Source organism: Vanessa tameamea, chromosome 8 (genome assembly GCF_037043105.1).
Source record: "Vanessa tameamea isolate UH-Manoa-2023 chromosome 8, ilVanTame1 primary haplotype, whole genome shotgun sequence".
Lineage (NCBI taxonomy): Eukaryota > Metazoa > Arthropoda > Insecta > Lepidoptera > Nymphalidae > Vanessa > Vanessa tameamea.
This window is the reverse complement of record NC_087316.1, coordinates 11,517,384-11,539,398: the sequence shown is the minus strand read 5'-3', so window position 1 is coordinate 11,539,398 and position 22,015 is coordinate 11,517,384. Positions and strand designations below refer to the sequence as shown.

At 31.8% G+C, this 22,015-nt stretch overlaps 1 protein-coding gene across 5 annotated transcripts in view; it reads right to left on the bottom strand.

Annotated features, from left to right (window-relative positions):
* The window catches only part of LOC113404791 (paxillin), a 66,763-nt gene that overhangs the window by 15,467 nt on the left and 29,281 nt on the right, over positions 1 to 22,015 (bottom strand). For 2 of the 5 annotated variants that reach the window (XM_026645820.2, XM_026645819.2), the window contains exons 2-3: positions 10,232 to 10,476; positions 5,554 to 5,812 (exon numbers count right to left, since the gene is read on the bottom strand). In XM_026645820.2, coding sequence (XP_026501605.1) covers positions 5,554 to 5,812; positions 10,232 to 10,476 — 504 coding nt within the window. Of the gene's footprint in view, positions 1 to 5,553; positions 5,813 to 10,231; positions 10,477 to 11,881; positions 12,034 to 16,600; positions 16,820 to 22,015 lie in introns of those variants that run through there. The other 3 variants (XM_026645816.2, XM_026645822.2, XM_026645818.2) reach the window with 3 other exon arrangements.

Below are 22,015 nucleotides of genomic sequence, written 5' to 3'. Positions count from 1 at the left end.
CAAAATAATACAAATCTTTATCAAGCACCAAATACGTCTACTACGAATATCGGCTGCCAAAATCTGCGTTTATTTGTTTAGTCTTGGATAAATCGCAGTCAAAAGATACTAACATCGATTAGGTATCAAGCAGCTGCAGTTTTATAAGCAAAATCTATTTATAGCAAGCATGCGATTAGCCGTTAGTTGATTAAGCTGACATCACCGCTAAATTGTTTATTCAATGCAATCGTGCGTTACTTATAACGCCTTCTATATCACGTGATAAAATAGTAACCAGTTTCGTTTTGTTTAGACATATATATTTTTTTTTAAATACGTCCTTCTATCTATTTTGGTGACGTCGGTCATTCTCAAGAGAGACTAGCCAACTGCTCGGGACATATAATAATTGGGGGGTAAATTCACCATGTTCATGATTTAGAGGTAAATTCTACGAACAAGTTGTCGCAAACTTTATCGCAATCGAATCGAAACGTAATCGTTGCCAAATTAGCCGTTTTCCTATTCTACCAAAACAACTATCCAGTTGCGTTCGATCAAATTAGAATTGGGAACGTATCGTAACTGTTATAACTTAGTCGAATTCGTTTTCTGATGAGACGGTAATTCGGCGAAACCGCAAAGTTAAAAGACCAACGGCTTTACGAGCTTTTTGAGACGCAGTCGTGTTTCGTATTTTATGATATTGGTAGGCGGACGAACAAATGGGCCACCTGCTGTTAAGTGGTCATCACCACCCATAGACAATGGCGCGTCAGCAATCTGAGGAGCTAAGATGTGTCCCTTATGCCTGTAATTACACTAGCTCACTGGCTTGCTGGTTGGCGGTATAATATCTAATTAGTGGTTGGTACCAGACGGGCATGCAGACGCCTTATCGCAAAGTCAAAGTATGCCTAAAGTTTATATAGGTGACAATGTATATTGGCGATCAATTTACCATTAATTGTCAATATTACCAGTAAGTTGTTAATGTTAAATAGAGCGTAATAGTTAATTGTTCAGATTTAAACTTGTCTCTTCGCCATTGCCAAGTATTATATCAAACAAATGAAAAAAACATAGATCGCAAGCATTTCATTGAAACAAAACAAATATCTAAAACCAAAGCCAAAACTATAATAAAACGCTTAAATTCGCTTCAATGATAATTAAAAGGGTAACGAGAAAGCTTATTGCCAAGTTCTCGGGGAGCGATGTTACGTTAACACAATTTTAACATAATATTGGTTAGATTAGATGTTTTTTTTAGATGACCTGATGAAGAGGACTGATAGATTGGCGTAGCAATACAGTTGATTGCTGTGCTAAAAAATATATTATGCAAGGCAGCCGCCTGTCGTTATCCACTCTGTACCTTATATTATTTATACTTCAAGATAGTGTCACACTACAGAGGAACTAAAACAAACGAGCTAAATTTAATATCTTGGTGTGCATAACAGCTACGCTTGACACTCGCATACATCTTTACTAATGTGTGTGTACTTACTGGCCAACTATTGGCCACTATTGTTGTGTGTTTGTTACCGAATATGATGACTGTAACGCATTATTTTATGTCTTATACATTGTTGTTCCTTTATTAAGTCTACTTTATAAAAAAATAATTAATGATAGTGATGTAGCGTCAAAGGAAACAATTTGTTATTTAGCTATAAGATGTAATTATGTTTAAGTAATTAGTTGACGAACATAACTTTGAGACATCTATGGCAACATCTGTGGCAGAACGTTTTCCGCTTTCGCCAGAGGATACGACACCAAGCGGAGATCTTAACGATCCTCTCCTCTACCAACCACACGTACCAATAGTCGGTCTTAACTTATATCAACTTAATAATAATATATGTATAACTGTGTACCTCCCTATATTAAACTGATCTCTCCACTCAACATTCGGATGAAGACTTCTATTTACACAAATAGAGATATATTTTATCCAAAAATAATTTGAACATTCTATATTCTCCATCATACGTATTGAAAGATTCACTCAAAGAAAAATACAACCATCGTGAGACGATGAAAAATAAGAGTAATTAGCATCATAAAACATGAAACATATTTCTTTAATTTTTATTTTATGGTTTTGCGGCCTCTTTGTTCTTTCTTAACTTGCGGTTCAAAGACTTTACCCTGAGGCCAAAAAGGCCGGCTAAATTTAATCTTACTGAACACTTTCAACGGTTTTTATACTTCTTTTATTATTGCGGCTTTAGTATTAATAATTAAAAACTAAATCAATACTTTACACACCAATTCCTACATAAAAAGGATATGCAATGAAGTAAGTATTTGCGTAGATATGAGACAGAAAAATAACACTTGGAGCAGTTTTTATGTTTATTAAAAATCCATACGGAAAACTATTTAAAAAAGTTATCTAAGCTATACAAGAAACGCCGGTCAATTGAGAATTGGTAATAAATAAATAATTAATTAATTATTAAAATCAATACTAAATTAGTCGGACCTCATATTATATTTACTTGGTGGTAGGGCTTTGTGCAAGCCCGTCTGGGTAGGTACCGCCCACTCATCAGATATTCTACCGCCAAATAACAGTACTCTGTATTGTTGTGTTCCGGTAAGAAGGGTGAGTGAGCCAGTGTAATCACAGGCACAAGGGACATAACATCTTAGTTCCCAATGTTGGTGGCGCATAGGTGATGTAAGGAATGGTTAATATTTCTTACAGCGCCTTTGTCTATGGGCGGTGGTGACCACTTACCATCAGGTGGCCCATATGCTCGTCCGCCAATCAATGCCATAAAAAAAAAATATATCATTCACAATATAGAAGAGGATATTCTTCAGAGGACGAATTTCAGATAATATCGACCTTGAAATAATTATATTACTCGTTGGTTTATCCTGAAAGGATTTTAATTAATTTAATATTATTAATTCAAACATTACGCGTTTGGAACATTGTTACTGGGCCTCTTCTCCTTTCTGAGGATAAGGTTTCGAGCTTTCTCCACCACGCTGCTACGATGGTTGGTGAATCTCGTAGGCCACATGCAGGTTTGTTCACGGTGTTTTCCTCCACCACCAATGTTTACCGAGCACGATATGACTTTTAAATACAAATTAAGCAAGATTCACGTTTTCTAATCACTGGTCCATGTTTTGTCTGTGTTTGATCTTTTACATATTTGTAAATAATTAACGCAATCTTACAGATACATATATTAGGTTCAAAAGTCTAAATTCAAGGACTAAATTATTTTGTACTAAATGTCTCCAACTAATAACAATATAAATATTAAAAATATAAAGTAACGTCTCTTGACGAGAATGTCTCTTACGTATTTCATTCAACGCATGAAATTAGACCCAAGATTTCCAAAAATAACTGCGTTCTAAATTAAAACTAGTATAAAAATAAGAAATTTTCGAAGATGTTACAATAATTTTAAAGTTGAACGCAATTAAATTGTTACAGAGTCTGGATTTCCATGAATTATAGTTATGTTGAGAACATTAGAGCAATTCAATGTCGTGTGTTGAAATTTCGCTGTCAGCTCAGTGCCAGATGTCGTTACGGCGACCATATTGTAAGATTGGTAGTTGAATGAGTGTCACGTATTATTATATCATCTTTGATCGAATAGTTAATATTTCATTTTATTTGAATTTTCGAATAATCTGTACAAATGTTAAAAGTTTTTACTTATAATAAATTTCTATTCACGTTTACGGAAACTCTTCTATTAATTATATAATATAAATAATCTGAACATTTTAAATTATCGTTTTATCTCCGATACTGTAACCGCTTAAGAAATCCTTTGTCCAAGTTCAATTAAAAAAGATTGAATTCGTAATAAAAGTTTTCTGGAGTTGTTATTTAAAAAAGTGCATGAAATACACTTTTTATTTAAGACAAGAGTAGATAAAGTTGAGCTAACATTTGTTACATATTTAACAGCAAATAAAACACTTCAAAGTAAAGACAAACGGCGCACGCGCATAAATCCAAAAGCTAAACAACGTGCAATTAAATCGGCGCTCTATTTCAGTATCTGGGAGGGAAAGCCGGCCTTGCCAAAGACAACAAGTTTGTATAAATGGTTCATACGTATGTCTATAGCGACTAACATAACAGTATAAAGTGAAAGTTTTAATATTATTTTTATTGCGAATTAAGGAATATTCTCTATATTTTATTACCTTTGATTGTACGTTTGATGAATAGAACACTTCGTAGTAAAAAAATAATTTTTGCCCAAAGTCGATCTTATTTGATTGTTTTTTAAAACGATCTGTTACAGAGACGGAATAATAAAGTGCAAGAGTTTTGTCACGAGAAAATCTTTGCCTTTTTATGATATACCTAGGCGAACGAACTCATGGGCCATCTGATGGTAAGTGATAACCACCATATCACAAAGTAAAATGGTAGTGCAGACGAGAACATTCATTTATAATAGGTATAAGCTCAGTATATGGCCAAAAATATGTGCACTATGTATGTGGGCTGCGATGTGATCAATTTAATTTGATTATGACCTGAATTATGATTCCATGCTATAATTGACCGATGAGTAACGATTGCCTTAATACATTTAAATACTTTCATCAGTTTCAACGACGGGGATACGTTGAACAAATTCTTAATATAATGAGGAACAGCAGTACACATCAATCATTTCGTATAAGGTCAAATATTGAAATACTTTTATCAGTTTCAATTAAAGGGTAACGTTAAATAAATTCCTAATTTAAAAATTTAATTTAATTCGTAATTTAAATTAGGATTAGTATACCTACGAAATGATTGACAATCATTTCGTAGGTATAAGGAAAATACCTATAATAGCTCGGCATTAAGCGATGATTTAGAATTATTAGTGAACGTTAATATTTTAAAATTTATTACAGTAAATTAGATTATGTGTACTCGATTTCATAAAAAATATTTTGTCATGTCACCTTAGAATATATTTTGGCTGTATTCTGCTATTAATTTAAATATCTTATGTCATAGAAAGAATAGAAATAAATAAGGCATTACATTAAGTTGTAGCTCTTTTGATTAACTTAATATAAATTAACTTAATTGTAGGCATTATAATTATATCTTAAGTGACAACGCTTCAGTTCGATCACATATCGACATGTTCACGAGTAACAAATTACTCAAAGGGATATTAAGGAGTGTTTTAGAACTATCTTCAAATCCAGCGTATATAATTTAAACATTGGCTAAAACTGTAAATTATTTAAAAAAAATGAACAATAAGATCGAATGACTTCAACAATTCAGTAACGAATATTTTTTTTAAGAAAACATTTAACAGAATAATTTTCTTTCCACCTTTTCTTTTACACGTAAATCTTTTAGGCATTAAATCTATGCAAATAATATGTAGGTACAACAGCGGACTAATCGCTAAAATAGTGATCTTATTCAGACTTGAAAGAGAAATCCTTGAAGAACCTTTACATAGAGACATCCTTATTATATTATTGATGTCATTACATGGCACATGAGATGAAAAATAAATTAAAATATACAAATAAGTAGATAGAAACACTCACCACTTCTTTCGGTTAATGTGGTTTTCTCTGCATAATTTCCGTATCTGGCGTTGCTCAAGTCATCCAACAGAGTGTCAAGTTCCGAAAAATTGGCACGGCCGGTGGTCCTCCCGTAGCCAGGTGACACACTCGTAAACCCAGGAGACTGACTATTGTACCCAGGGGAATGACTGCCGTAACCGGGGGCATTAATGTAGTTTGTGCTGTATTTGGCCGGAGCAATCTTCTCGTGAACTGTAGTTGTGTTTTGGTAGGTAGGCTGTAGACAAAAATATATTTCGTTTATTATAGTAGTTTTACCTTGAGAACTTTCCCCTTATATCTTCATAAGACCAACGAGGCAATCACGGTACTACAAACACTTTTGAATCGTCTTTTAAAATACTTATGTATTTATTACCAATCGTAAAATATTTTACTTACAACGCTCTAGTGTTTTATCAAAAAATAATTTATTTAATTTATTATACATTATAAACTCGTTTAGCGTGATTTTTATACAAACTTTATTCAAGCTTAAATTTTATTAAAAGAGAGTGATTGACGTACACGCGTCCGCATATAAAATAAATTATGAACATGATGACCACATTAATCTGGAATAGATTTTAGTCTAGGGTATTTGAAATTTAAGCTTCGATCTTTGAATTTCTATCATCCAGCCCCCCCCCCCCATTGAATTAGCGCGATCGAATAAGCTGGAAACCTTCTCAAGAACAGAAAAGGTTTTAATCCAGATATAAGACATTTACGAAGGTACTGTTACACCTAAGGGATGTTATGGATATGTAATGTCGGATCAGGATATGAATAATATTTTACCGGTTTGAAATACGGTTACGGATACAAAATTATTTCGGACGATCCGATTTCAGGTACGAATATTAGATTATTTTAAAGCTGTCAAAGTGCGACTTTATTTTTAGGTTATTATTCGATATGAGGTATTATCGCAGAAAACCCCTTTAAGTATAACACTATACAAAAATAAAATTATAATTAACGACTATTTTTATAGGTGACGATTTCGGATATCTGATAATTTCCGTTACGGTTGCGGAAATACATAGCATCCCTGCTCCTAAGTAACGAGATCTTCATCAATTGACGTCAACAATGTCGTTTTTATAAAGCTTAGCGACATCTACATTAAATGGTGCCAGTCGCTGGCTACTTTCCAGATCGTTTTAATATTGTTTCTATTTAGTATATTAAACGATTTCTCTAATATAAACTAGATGGCGCTTTATATTTTTATACTATATTAAGTATAGTATACATTTGTATACAAAAAGGCAAGCGAATTTCGTACTATTTCCATCGTGCGTGTTATTTTGAAACTAACCTTTTTTTAAGCACTAGACCACTTAACAATATATTTTCTATATATATCTATTTCTACAATGCGTCGATAATATTAACTTTTTTTTTTTAACGTAAATCGAATATTAAAACCTAAATAACGCTAGAATCTAAAGGTAGAATGATAAGGTTTATTTTTCTTTCCTTTGACTCAAAGTAACAAGCCTTAACAAAAAAAAAAACAAAAGTGACAAATGAATTCATTAGCGAACCGATCCAACGATGTTGGATATTGACTTTCGGCATAGAAATGAATATTCACCCGAGTGAACGTTCTTCAGAGTGAATGCGTCTGATATCACCTTAACGAATATAGCGCTCAGGAAAGTGGGATTTATCAACTGTGCCACTAATGAGTTCCATTGTTGACATTGACATGCAATGTAGTCCTGTTATTATAGACGTTTTGTTAAAAAAAAAATAGACTCTTTGTGTGTGTTTTTGTAATGATTATAAAATGGTTTTTTGCGTTGTGAAATAGTGCATCAGTCACGTACAGCATGTACTACACAATGAATACAGAACACTCTCTAAGATATAAAGATTGATTTTATGCATCAGTTTAAAGGCGATCAATTTTCTTTAAGAAGCAAAACACATGCTTCTATTTTCTTCTATTATTTATTTGTTCAATGATGACTTGATTAGTCACATCAATATTTACTTCTTTTTCATATTAAATACAGCATATTCAACAGTGTTGTACTTGCGTATGGTATGTGTTTATGGATGAAAGCAATACATATACGTTTGTAATAAGATTAGGTGACACAAATTCCAAGAAAAGTTAAGTATAGAGCCAATTGTAACTCAACTTATGTTACGGTTTGTAAACAGTAGTAATTTTGATCTGTCGTATATTATCTTCGATATAATCGTACATACGTTCTATCCGTTAGTTTTTCAAGAAAAATGTCGAAATTTGTATAATAATTATTGGTACGAGTTAAATATTAAACAAACGATTATTACTTTTAATAAATGGTAATAACATTTAAGGGGGAACTAAGATCGTTTGAATATTTTCAACACAAACAAAAAAAACTACCATGGCGGTAAAATTGAATAAAATACAATTTGATTTTATTTAAAACATGACATTGGAATTTTAACTAGTCGTAGTTGTTTCTGTTGAGATTATTTTTTTAACCAATTCGTCGAATAAGTTTTGAACATAGAGTAAATAAATCCAGAGATCGATTTTGTTCCTGCAGTTTTCATTTGAACGAATAATTATTATTTTTACCCGAAATCCATTAATTTAACTCGAAATTTTAAAAGATGCATAGTCTTATTTGAATCAGCTCTACTAATTCATGAACTGGTGTTGTTTTTAACGATTATCGGGGCTTGAATAAACTTAATTGCTTTACTTATTTTAATGTAAATATTCTATGTTATGTAAAACAAAAGTAGCCGTTGTATGTAGTAGAAGCAATAGATACGTCGCGGAGTACGCCCACTTTCAATTTATAGTCAGGAAGTCTATTTCTCAATCAGTCTAAACTTTTTAGAATTTCTTCATTGTCATTGTCTTTATAAGATCCTATATCAAAGAAAGACAATAGAGTATATGATGACGAAGCCGAGTTAAATACGATCTATTTTAAAATAAATTATGTATAAATGTAGACCAAAGCATAATATATATATTTCATCAGCATAGTATATTTCATAACGATGAAAGCTTTGCTAGAATGTCTGATGTACACAAATGAAACTCGAATAGAACAAAAGCTTCGATAAAATATAAACCGCTTATACCTATTACTGAGAATCAAAGCCGCGATCGCGATCGAGTCTACATCGCATCGGAATTCCGCGAATCTTAAGGGGTATGGTTATTTTTAAGATAACATAAATTTTATTGACAGAGCTCTCACAAAAGAATTTGCTCGATCGTCGTCTCGACAACGTCCTTAGAGAGAAATAAAATAACTTTAATTCGACTTGTAGTAGAACTTGTAATATATGAAGCGAACAATGAACATTAAGAGTTTTAATAAATTTAAACACTTTTACTATATATTTTTTTATTCTATTGATAATCGTTATTTGCTATTAATTATTTACAAAAAAAAAAATCTCACTTCGATTTGTAACTCTCTACTCTATGATACGCTTAAATAGATTTGATCTGTCTCGTTTATATAATCAATATACTTATATTGCTGTAGTATAAGTAATTACCAAGCATATTAAATGTTTATTGTAGAAGGAAATCAATTGACATAATATTGTCGTTACATTGTCTATGACTAATATTTTTCCTGCGCAATGGAACCTCAACCTCGTTTGTCGGGCCAAAAATTATTATGTTGAAAATGGCAACACCATTTTAAAGTCTAAGCATGAAAAATAGATAACAATCTACACGATCCTGTGAAATTCTTTCAGATAGTTTTTAGAAAAGAATCTTAAGGTATTTGTATAATATTTTTCTCGTTAAACCTACGATAAATTGTTTTAATAAATACGTTTGGTTCATACAATTATAAAAGCAAAACCATTTTATTTGTCCTGGTGTGCTAAGTAAAGTATATTGAATAGGTTGATTAGCTAAAATTGAAGATCGGTGCGGTGCAATCGAAATTACTTTTGTTTTTGTTTTAGTTTCTTTGGATTTCGATCCTGTATTTTTACGAATTTACCGACGCGTGTGAGTAAATATTTATCGAGTCTCATATATCCTTCATGTTTGGTTTCATATATTTAAGAAGACTCTTAGGGTATCATTAATAAGCCTGTCTTATCAGGGTAAAGACCTGCCTGGCTATCCATAGATAAAATTCTTTGCAATCGATTTTCAAACTTTTTTCAAACAACGAATTTCAATAAAAATAAACTAGTCCAAATTTAATGAATGCATTGCTATCTCTTTTATATGGATGGATTTAATAAGGATAGCATATCTTTTAGTCGTGTCACATTGTTTAACTTCAGTGATCTGGTACAATGTAATAAGCACCAATAAGTCACACAATATTTAATCAATTCAATCTTTGTAAAGAGATCTCGCTCATATTATTAATATTACATCGGATAAAAGCTTGGAGGAGATTGCTTTGGGTGAGCAATACTTGTATATCAGTTATTCTGTGTTGTTTTGTATGTGTCCCAGGGGGAATAAAATACAAGTGATTCTATGTAACATCTACCCACACAAATTAAAGATGAATTAATTGTGGAATGTATACAATATTTTTATATAAAAATATGTAGTATATGTGTCTATATCTGATAATATTAATTGTGTGTAAGTTTTATGTATGTAGATAAAAATACCAGAGTGGCTTATAATATTTCAAATACTTACAGAAGCAGGTTTAGCGTAGTCCGAACTAATATTTCTTGAGCCATTGATCGAGCCATAGCCGGTTGAAGTTGGTGAGCTGAGGCTACCTCCAGGTGAACTCAACCGACCCGGAGAGCTACCACGACCGAGGGGTGAACCGGTTCGGCCAGGGGAGTTTGTTCGACCGCCAGGTGATCCTGTTCTACCACCGGGACTACTAACCCTGCCAGGGTTTATCGAGTTCTGGAGGTCAGCGAGCAGGGCATCTGGAATTGTTATATTTAAAAATTAATAAAGCTATTTGATCAATTTTAGTTGATTCATTCGTTCGTTTCAGAGACTAATAAAATTCGCAATTCATTGTCATTAAGCATATTTAATGCTGTTTAATTGCATATACATATAGTATAGTAAATGCCTGTATATGGCTAAAACCTCCCACTCCCTGAGGAGAAAGTGTTATGGTAAGTGATCTCCGCTCATGTACATTTATTATAAGAAATCTAAACCATTTCTTAAATTGACAATGCACTGGAAATAATAGGAACTAGTATGTTACACACCTGGAGCACTCAATTCCACTGTCTAACCATAAATCAGTGTAGCGACATACATACGCTTATTACATATGTATATTTTTGAATAAGTGAGTTTGTTGCCGGTTCTTTGAGGTTAAAATTTACATTTCAAACCGGTGCGGTCGTAGCTTTACATTAAATTTTATTTTGCAAAATGATGAAATATTTTTGTAAATTTTAATCTAGAGTATTAGCGGTAAAAAAGTTCTCGTAAATACAATTGGTTGAAGTTACACAACTCTACCTAAAGTGAAGATTAAAACAAGCATTGCTTGCTCTGAATTCTTCCTAAATGGTTGGACAAATTTCTCAAAAAAGAGTGGATCCCTAGATGCTTTACAGTGGACCCGGTAAGTCAGGCCGCGAATGGGAAGTAAAAAATATCTTATTTCACACGGACGAAGTCGGGAAAGGCAACTGATTTATCTATAAAACCCTACGGTAATATGTATAGGACAAAGTGTATTATTATTGTTCCAATAACATCTTCCTAGAAACTATATACTTATCAGTAATGTTTAGTAACTATAAAGTAATATCAGCTTGGCTTATTTCAGATACGAGTGTAATGGTTCGTTAGTCATGATGTCATGTTAGTTAAAATAAATCGAGGGTCTTCTAATTGACTTCAATAAACTCGCATTGCATTCACAATTAACTTAAATGTCATCAAAATTTAAAATTTTTAACGCTTTTTTATTTTATATTTCTATTTCGTATGTTATTTTACTTACACACGTACAAAAATTCTCGTCCATCCTTGTCCTGATTATTATAAAAAACAAGTTTTATTTCGGGTGAGTTCAACGTTCTTAAGACAACCTTATGTACAGTTAGCAAACGAATCTCACATTCGACAAAATTGGTGTATGATCATAGTGTTCGTGAATTCTTATCGGTCAACTTGCATATAGGAGAACATTGTTCATGAGATACGACAGAGCGCTCTCAGTCAAAAACGTTACACTTAAATTTTTATGGTTTCTGTCACTCAAAGTCAATGACCCTTTTATGGAATGAAAATTAGGTTATTGTATTAACAAGATATTAATTGAAATAAAATTTTTTAATATGAAAAGTTTTAAAAAAATACCCAGTCCCTCGACCGCTTCGTATACATCTTCGTAATCCGTTTGAGGTTGCAAGTTAGTATGACTTTTCAATATTTTCCCGTAAACATCGTCATTTACTAAATAATGTGCTTTTGACATTTTCACGATAATTATTCAAAACAAAACTGTTATTTTTAAGGCGGTACTCTAATCTCTCACTTTAAAACTGGTCACTAAGAATTCGTAAGGGTTTTTATTCAATTAATAAATAAGTTACACAGAAAGGGCGGCTAAAAGGATTCTAAATATAAATATAATATCCTTTGCCCTCAAACGCTAAGGCGCGCGCGACTCTCTTATGGACTTATGCAGTACTGATTCACCTCGAGCGCAGACCGCAAAAATCACGCACGGCCTAACACATTGTTTTTTTTTTATGTTCACAGATATTGAGGATTTCACTATTTATATTGACTAAAGCGCTAATTTCCCGTACTTATCAATTACTTACCAATGTTTATCCTATCTCCATTACATTTGATAATAACAATTGTTTGTTTTGTCTAACGATCGTAAACATAATTTTCATAATAATATTACTAAAACTCTTAATTAAATAATTAATCTTTTTTTATTGAATATAAATATTTACTCAGTATATTTGTCGGTCAAGCGCTTTAAGCGCTTGAAGGTGGAAGTTCATCAATGGTCGTGCTGACGCCGCTGTTATAATGACGACGCGTCATAGCATGACGCTTGCTTTGCGGAATTTGTCTCGCTTGTCTGTTATAGGCTTTGAGTCAAGGAATTAGTATGTTTATTGAGTACCGGTCAGATATAGGACAAAGACATGGACTTTTTTTTGAACACCTAAAAGGCAAAAAACTATGTAATGTCTACGAGAATACTTCATGTAGTTTGGTTTAAACTTTTAGTTCAAGCAAAATTATTTGGACACGGATACGCTTCAAATATATAGTTTATAATAACATAACATAAATGACTTTGATCATTTAATCATTGTCTCATTAATTGATTTATAAATGTCAACACATAACATCGAATATGTATTTTGTAATTATGAACGTAATTATGTTTATCTATAGTTTTTCAAACTATGAGTCACAGTGCTACTCGGGTGAAAGAAAATTGCAAGTGATTGAAGGTCCTATAATGTAATAAAAAAAAACAATTTCAGGAAGAAGCCTATGGCTGTTAATTTTTTTTATAATTTGTCAAATTTTGATAAGCTCGTCATTTAAATCAGTAGGTATATCTTGTCAATTATTACGCTGGTCCTTCGTCGGTCATTTTTTATCACAAGAATAAAATTGACGTTGTGATAAACTTTAAATAGTTTCAGTATACTAAGATACTATGACTCGCATGGGATATTGGCAAAATAATCTGTGCACTACCGGCACAAATAAAAACCACGAAAAAAAGTTACTATAAGAAATGGATTGTAACAATGTCGTAGGTTAAGGTTGAGGTATATAGGTAATGTATTGACGCTGGTGGTGCCTACACTTTTTGTTTAATATTTATTATCTGTGCCCTGTCGGCTCAACTAAAAGCCATTAAACTAAGAATTGAAATTGAATTATTCTTTATTGAAACAACATTATAAAAATTTAAACAGATTTATTTAAACATACTTCCATTCAAAGAAAGAATTATCTATGAAGTAGGAGTAATGATAAAATATATTATTGAACAAAATTGTAGGTTCACATTCCGTACCGATAACGGCTTACAAAAGTTACTTATTAAGCAACTGTTTTGTGATTAAATAGCTAAGATAAGATACATAACAAGGCTTTCCTAATTTAAGATAGGATCCTATCAAAAATCAAACAATTGAGTAATATAAATAATGAAGATCTTAAAACCAACTGATAAATTTCTATGATTTAGGTCAAAGTACTAAGACTGTCATGTAATTATGTATTTTGGCATAAAAAACATCAACAAATTTGTTTACTTATATTTAATGTAAAAAATAATATGCGTGTTTCTGTTGAAATGTATGTTAATATTACTAAAAACGTCAGCCGAAGAAATACACTCGAGCGCCTGCTTATTTCTAAAAGCAATATATTACTATGTGTAATAGAAATAATATTTTTGTAGGCACTATATTTGGATGACATTTTTGTAAGAAAGCAATATATATAAGTATATGTTCAGTAAGTCCAAATTATTATGTGCTCTGGGACAATATTTGTATTTGTAATGAAATGTTATATCAAATTATATATATAGGCCAGTCAATAAAGCCCGTGAAGGTCAAATAATTAGTATCATTATGATTTTTTGATATGTGGTTTCGAACGTTAAAATAATAACAAAATAAAATTATCAACCCCCTGGGGTGAACGCTTGGGGGTTGAGAGGGTGAAAAGCGTTTTTTCGTATAACTTTGTGAAAAAAAATGTTAGATGGTTGAAAATTGGACAGAAGGTATAAATAATTATAACTTACCTTGTATTAAAATTTCAACCTTTTTTGTTTAGTGCAAAATTAGTTATTAACAAAAAAGAATGTTAAACCCTCTAGCGTTCACCCCAGAGGGTTGAAAATTTCAATTTGTTATTATTTTAACGTCAGAAACCACATATCAAAAAATCATAATGATACTAATTACTTGACCTTCACGGGCTTTATTGACTGGCCTAATAATTTTATATAAAATTAATAAAAGTTTTGTTTTAATTCCAATTTCCCATTGAATAATAAAATAACACCAAAATTGATTCATAAGCAGCAATAATAACGTTGATAAAATTTTCATTAAACTAATACGTAAATTGAATCTATAGAAACAGTTTTGATATTATAAATAACAACCTTTGTATGCTTATCTATAATACAATTGAAATCATTCAAATAAAAGTAAAAATAAAGAAACAGCCACTAAATTTCCAACTGTTGGGCTGAAGCCTCGTTTCACTCGGAGAAAGTTTAGAGCTCATTTCATCCCGCTGTCCAATGTGGGTTGGTGGAAAAATGTGACAGTACTTCACCTGACACATGCAGGTCACCACACTATGTTTTACTTTACCGCCGAGCACAAGATGAATTATACACACAAATTAACCACATGAACATGAGTGTTGCTTGCCCCGATTTTAACCGACAATCGTCGTAACCAATGGTAATCACATGTTCTCATTCATTAAATAAAATGAATAGTATGAATTAGTAATAAATGATTATTTATTTAATTAAAACAACCTTATCTAATATATCATATCACCGTAAAGCTGTTATATGTATATATTTATTGAATATTACTATACAATAAAATGGTAATACTTTTATGTTTATAAAACCCTCTTCGGCGTACGCTTCCCCATTTCTTTCCACGTCTTTATCTGTTCCTCATCAATCAGTTCACATTTCTTTAATTTTATGAACATTATTGAAAAATTATGTGTGTATGAATATATAAATCATTTTTTATTTTCTCTATTACTTTATTGTTCTCGCAGTATACATTATGCTACTATTTAGACACTTTAGATTTTAGATTTTATTCTCTAAATCACGATAAACATATGAAACTCTAAAGATTATTATTCCTAAAATATTTGTTTATTACAAAAACTATATTTGCTTTGGCAAACTTTAAATTATTTCGTTCTCTTTTAAGACCAAGTTTGGCCGAGATCAAGACCAACCCATTTAACATATTAGCTTAGTAACCTAATATATAATATATATTTAAATATATAATGTATTTCTTCAATAATACAATTATATGTTCCTATTCGTTTGACCAATTATTCAAATCAAGTAAATTGAAAACAACTAAATTATTTAAATAAGACGTTAGATAAGGGAAGTCGTAAAAATAAGCTTCGACGGAAGACGATGAAAGTGTTTAATGTGAGTTATATTGTCAATACAATGCTGTAAGACCGATCAATTCGCTATACGATAGCAAACCGCAAGGTTATCTGCAAGTTGACACGTCCCTGATATCGACCATCGCGCTTTGTTTAATTTAGAAATTGACCAAATGTATGATTATCATTACTTTGACTTTTATTTATTTATTTGTAAGCCACAGACTAAATATCCTAAATATTTAAAATCTTCCAAAGGTCAGTTTACTGTTGATAGAAACATAAATTGTTGTTCATCTATACAATGCTTATTAGCGAGGTCGTAATTATGTAGAGCGTATAGAATACTTGAATTAGCAGTAGTGATTAAGGCAATACGTCATTCACATACATAAATAATATATAATATAAACATATTAAAAAAAAATAACTGTGTGTTCTAAACTGGTTCAAATCGTAGCATTTTATGATTGTCTTTGTGTGAATATGGTGTTTACTTCGAATTATTTATATATAGCTCGCGTTGGGTATAAAGATGATTTTAGGTGTTTTGAGCGCATTATGGAAATTTTCAAGGCTTTTCAACTTTTCATTATTCAAGTATATATATATATATACATATATTATGCCGATTTTTGGAAACCTTTTTGGTAAAATTTAACCGAATATAACAGTGAACAGTTAAGAATATATTTTTTGTAAATATTGATTTTTTATTTTCTGAAAAAATGTGGATTGAGATAATCGGTTAAAAGATTTATGATCTATTACATGCGATTGCGCAAACTGTTTACGGCATCGACTCCCAAACGCTCCAGTAACACGTAACCGATATAGAACAAGGTCGTACAATAAAAGCGACTTGACTCATTGCAGGTCACTCACTAATCCGCTATAATATGCACTTACCAAGATATGAACTGAAATCACTGAAATATTTTCTCCAATCCGTTGAGTTCAGTTCAGAATTTTCCACTGATCCACGTTGTACACTGTATTTTCTCTCTAGCACGGGGGAGAACGAGACGGATTTAGGGGATGCGGAGCGCGTGCGCACGGACGCCATCCCTCACGTGTGGGGTATAAAAGGCGCAGCAGATCAAATTTTCAGGCAGTCGTGGTACGACTACGACTAGGAGTAGACTGGTTAATTTGGTGTGTGAGACGAAGGGTTATCTGAGGCGCGAGCGATACCGGATGATAGCGCAGTCACACTACAGAGCTGGCGAAAACGTTACGCGACGTTCTATTCCGGTCATCAGGTTGATGCCACTGACGTTATATTTCATAATATCGTCAACAGACTTCATTAACCTATTTGCTTTTACCTGAAAATCAAATAGGCTGTAACCTAAATAATTTCAAAGTATAATAGGTTTCTAACAGGTATAATAAAATCAATTGATATTTTAGGCGGGTTGTGTAACCGATGGAAGAGGCAAAGCAAGGCAGGTGGGAATAAAGAATATAAACACATATAAAATAATAAGGAATCAAAGACCAATGCTAAGGCCTATTCCTATTTGTAATTGACATTAGAGTTGCTAATTACATTCTCTATTCGGAGATGGTAGGCGGACGACGCCCTACAAACCCAGCGAAACTCACGTGAACGTTACGTTAACGTAAATAAAATTAAAAATATATGAGTATAAATATACATAGTTACGAAAGATAATAAATAATAATATAAAGCTATCCAAGAACTATTCGTGTCGATTACTACACGTATAAGCATAAAAGCAAGCAAGTCAGCAAACAGTCATAGTTAAATATTATGGATACAAATCTTAAAATATTCGCTGATGAAGTGATGTCGTAGATTATTTTGGATTCGTTATCGTCCGAAAAGTGAAAACTAGATCATAATATAATGAAAAATTCGAAATTTGACCATAAGCCAGAGAAACAGACGGAGAGATTGTTTTACACCTTAACTATAAAACAAGTTAAACAAATTCCATGAATTTTAAAAAATAGAGGATTCCATTTTTGAAAAACTGTTTCCTATAATTAGTGACACAGCGTGGCGTGTCAAGCTTTGATTATCCCCGGGAAAATTGCGTTCGTGGGAACGACTCGAAACAAAATTGATCCCCAGCATTGTTTTAAGACGAAATGCTTCAAGTCTTCACTGATCGAATTGCAAACAACAGGATTTCATTGTATGTATTCATTCACATGTGATACAATTTTTACGCCAAACATTTATTTAATAATGTACCGTATCATAGATAGTATTGTCCAGTATTTTATTCAAGAAACGATTAATTTCGAGTACGGATGGCAGAATTGTTACGTAAAGAACGTATGAAAACGTTTATTAAGTTTCGAAGTCGATAAACAGATAAAGGAAAAAAAATCATTGGTTGTATAATATTTAATCATAAAATCTCCTAATTTCAGGCCGTTAACTGAAATTTCAATTTAAATGTTTTTTTTTAAATTATATCCTTTTAAATTGACTTTTTTTATAAAAAATGTCAAACTATTAATATATACATATTATATCACATCGCTTGTTATATACAAGTTAATTGTAGCCACAGGGGATATCACTTTTTAGATCCTGTGCTGTATTGTGAGTTAAAATTAGTTTGTATTATTCTTGCAATTGCTGACAGGAGTATGTATCATGCTCCCTAGGGAGACGCAACCTTAAATATGCTATGTATACATGTATGTATACATGTATACTGTGGTAAAGAATAAACTTTTTTTTTGCAAATTCCATATACAAAGACAAAGGTAGTAACTATAAAAAAATAACTGTGAATTATTTACAAACAAACGACTTAAGCAGTTTTCAAAAGAACTGCTCACTTAATTTATCTAATCAAAAATCAACAAATATTTTTATGTTCTTACAATTTGTACAATTTATAAAATAAAATTGTAATGTTGGTCATACAAGTTATTTATTTATAAGACTAGAACATAAATTTCACGCTTGTCACGTCAGTAGTGAAAATTCAAAGCGAGTGAAGCGTAGATATTTATACTAAAACCTTCTTTTTCTCATTTATTAATATTGACATTGATACTTCATACATCTTGAGAAAAAAAAACAACATTTTACATTACTAATATTCCAACATTCAGATAAGTGTTTGACTTGGTCTGAAGTGGGTACGAGAACCCAAGGAATGAATGAACCTGCGACTTTCACTTAGTCAGTCGACCACTATATCAACACGCTATTGAAGCTTAGGTTATTATTTTGACATTACATTTTTTCTTCGTATCAATTCCATTGATACCAAAAACGACACGTGGGATTCTGAGTGGGCGTAAGGTCCAAGGCTACTGTATGTTAAATAAAAGCAATAAATCGTAAAAGCCTTTGAAGATCATATTATCGTAATCATATACTGTCATAAATGTTTTTAGTTCGAAAATTGAAATTTAATTTTGTTTCGGATATTTCCGCTTAAAATAGTAAACGAAACAAACCAACAGAAGCTTAAATTTATGGTATAAATTAATCAATTCTTTTTATTTCATTTATATTAAATTCTAAAACAGTCGAAACAGTATGTTGTCCGGAAAACTAATGCCCTATTTTTTGCTACTACTTCTTTCAAATGGTAATCTAACTCATGTTTCCGTTCAGACAACTATGACATTGTCAAGAAATAAATATCCATGGGATCAAGTTGATTTGTGTTCTACTTTATTATGAAATTCACCCTTGGAGATATAATACTTAAATTTTAAGATTATACAGGACTTTTTGCTTTACTAATTTAAGTATGAATATAATAGCTACGGTGGTTTTTTAAGCGTGTTTGGGTTACCATATACAATATTTACTTATAGAAAATATAAATTATAATATTTCTATGCTAATACACACCTGACGTAGTCAAAATTACATTTCAAAAATACATCACACGGTATAATTGAAGTTTATTATGTTGAAACTCTATTTTCGAAATTCGCACATTCTATTTTTAAAAACACGTTATCATTTTGAAATATTGTTTGCAAGCATCATACAACGACAATAATGAATAATGCATGAAGCTGTCAGCAGTGATCTACGTCAAATTTCACACCACATCGAGAAGGTTGTGGCAGAGGATACACGGACATATTGTTCTAAACGGAGTCTATTATCTGGTATTGATAAGAATTTAAACAGACAAGTGTCAACAGAGACATCTCGAATATATTTAACTAATACAAGTAAATATAAAAATAATACATATGCTATATACTTAATTGTTGTATCTGGTTATACAGCTACATAAACCTTGTAAGATAATCGTCCCTTTGTATAATTCTATGCCCTCATTATTTATAGACCATAAACAATAAAGACTCGGGGCGCCTAAATGCTACGGTTTCATGATTTGATTGACTGTTGACATTTATAATACATACAATCAGCAGTTCGAAAGTACTGAAATCTCAAATGTCGGCCAAACAATTACTTCAACATTTAATAATATTTAACAAAAATAAAATGACAAAAGCAACCGCCTATGAATAATGTATAAGTGTATTGTTTCGCTTGTAATTACTCTTGTTGAAAGAAAACTTGGCGTTACAGTCACCGAGGAGTATTACACACGCGCCGTCAATACTAATTACCTAATTCGTCTCACACATCCATATCATTAACTGTTACCAATCGATTCAGAACAGAGTCTCACTCACAATATCCGATAAGAATTCAATATTTTAACTTATAAACGCCAAGACAATGAACCAGTATTGGAAAGGCTCACGCGTTAACGGATTGATGTCGAAGCTACGACTGACGAGGTTCGGACGCTGTACCGAGGCGTAACATTCTGTGGGACGGCTTCAAGCGATCTTCGATTCATTGTGGTACGGAATTACGCGTTAAATGGGGACGTGTGGGCGACGAACATATCTGTCCGTAACTAGTGTCCAGGCTGGAAGGTCGCAGCCTGCTCCGTAGCGGATCTCGAGCTAATTTTCTCGGAAGCAACCGCGAAAGGTAATGCGGGACGCGATCGGCATTTCAAGGAATTCTCCTGTTTGCTTCCTATCTCGGTGAGACCGAGCTTGATTGTACCCGAAGCGGTAAAATATGCTACGAAAAAAATACTCGCTTTGAAAATCGACAGAAACAAAAGCGTTTTAATGACGATGACGAAGAACAAACCGTAAAGAATCATGGTCATTGCCGCTCCCATGCCCAACAAACCATAAACAAACTTCGGTATATCCGAGGTGAGCTGAGCTGAGAGATGACATAGATTAACCGGCACATTTTAAACATTTTAAATACTTTATTTCAGAGAAACCGCGAGTTCTTGTAAATCAAAGGATTAAGGCATAGTAACCGGTGTTATATAATTATGATTTGAGAATTAATTTATGAATTTTATAAAACTACGTTTATCATATCAGTGGGTGATGACCATGTAAGGAAGCTTGACTTTGAGGCGTGTATGAGAAAGAGCCTCATCATTACATTGAATCGTGATAAACTAAATTTAGTTTAATTAATTAAAAATACCATTACGTTATATACGCTGGTAATAGATAAGGATAAAATATAATCAGCAAATTAGTTAAACTTAGATGGTGGAAAGAAAATATATACTTATAAGCTTTAATTTCTATTTAAAAAAAAAAAAGTTAATGTTGCCATATTGAAATCCTCGTCTTACAACTGACCATATTAGTTAAAGTTTATCATTAATTTATTTAAATATATTTAGCTTTGTGGTTTTATTTTATGTTATATCTTAATCGAAATTTGTAATAAAAAAAATTAACAACTTAAAAGCTATTTATTTATGATTTATTAGATATACTAACACAATCGGTAATTCTCTTATAAGGTTGAATAATTAATTAATATAATATTACGTGTACACGCTGTATTCCAAGATACAACATTACTCAAAAATTTAACTAATTTTAATAAAGAAAATAGACTAATGCCCAATTACTCTTTGGTTTTCGACACCGTGGCATCCAATATGGCCGTACTATCAATACTCAAGACCGAAAATTCGAACAGCATGCCGTGAATAAAAACTGAGTTAAAAATTATGAGTTATGAAGAAATATTAAATTTATCACATAACAATATATTTTTAAACCAAACATTCTCGGCTTCACGTACTTTTTACAACGAGTACTCTAAATTTGAACTATCTGAATAAACCGTCTGTTTGAAAACTTTAACAAGAAATAAATTAAATAGATATTTTATTTAAATTATCTTTTTTTAAATACTATCGTAATTACTTCGATAAATATACATCGTCCACTAGATACAATTTACAAATGGTGGTAAATTTAGAGTCTACTAAATTAATAACGAACCAATGTATAGAC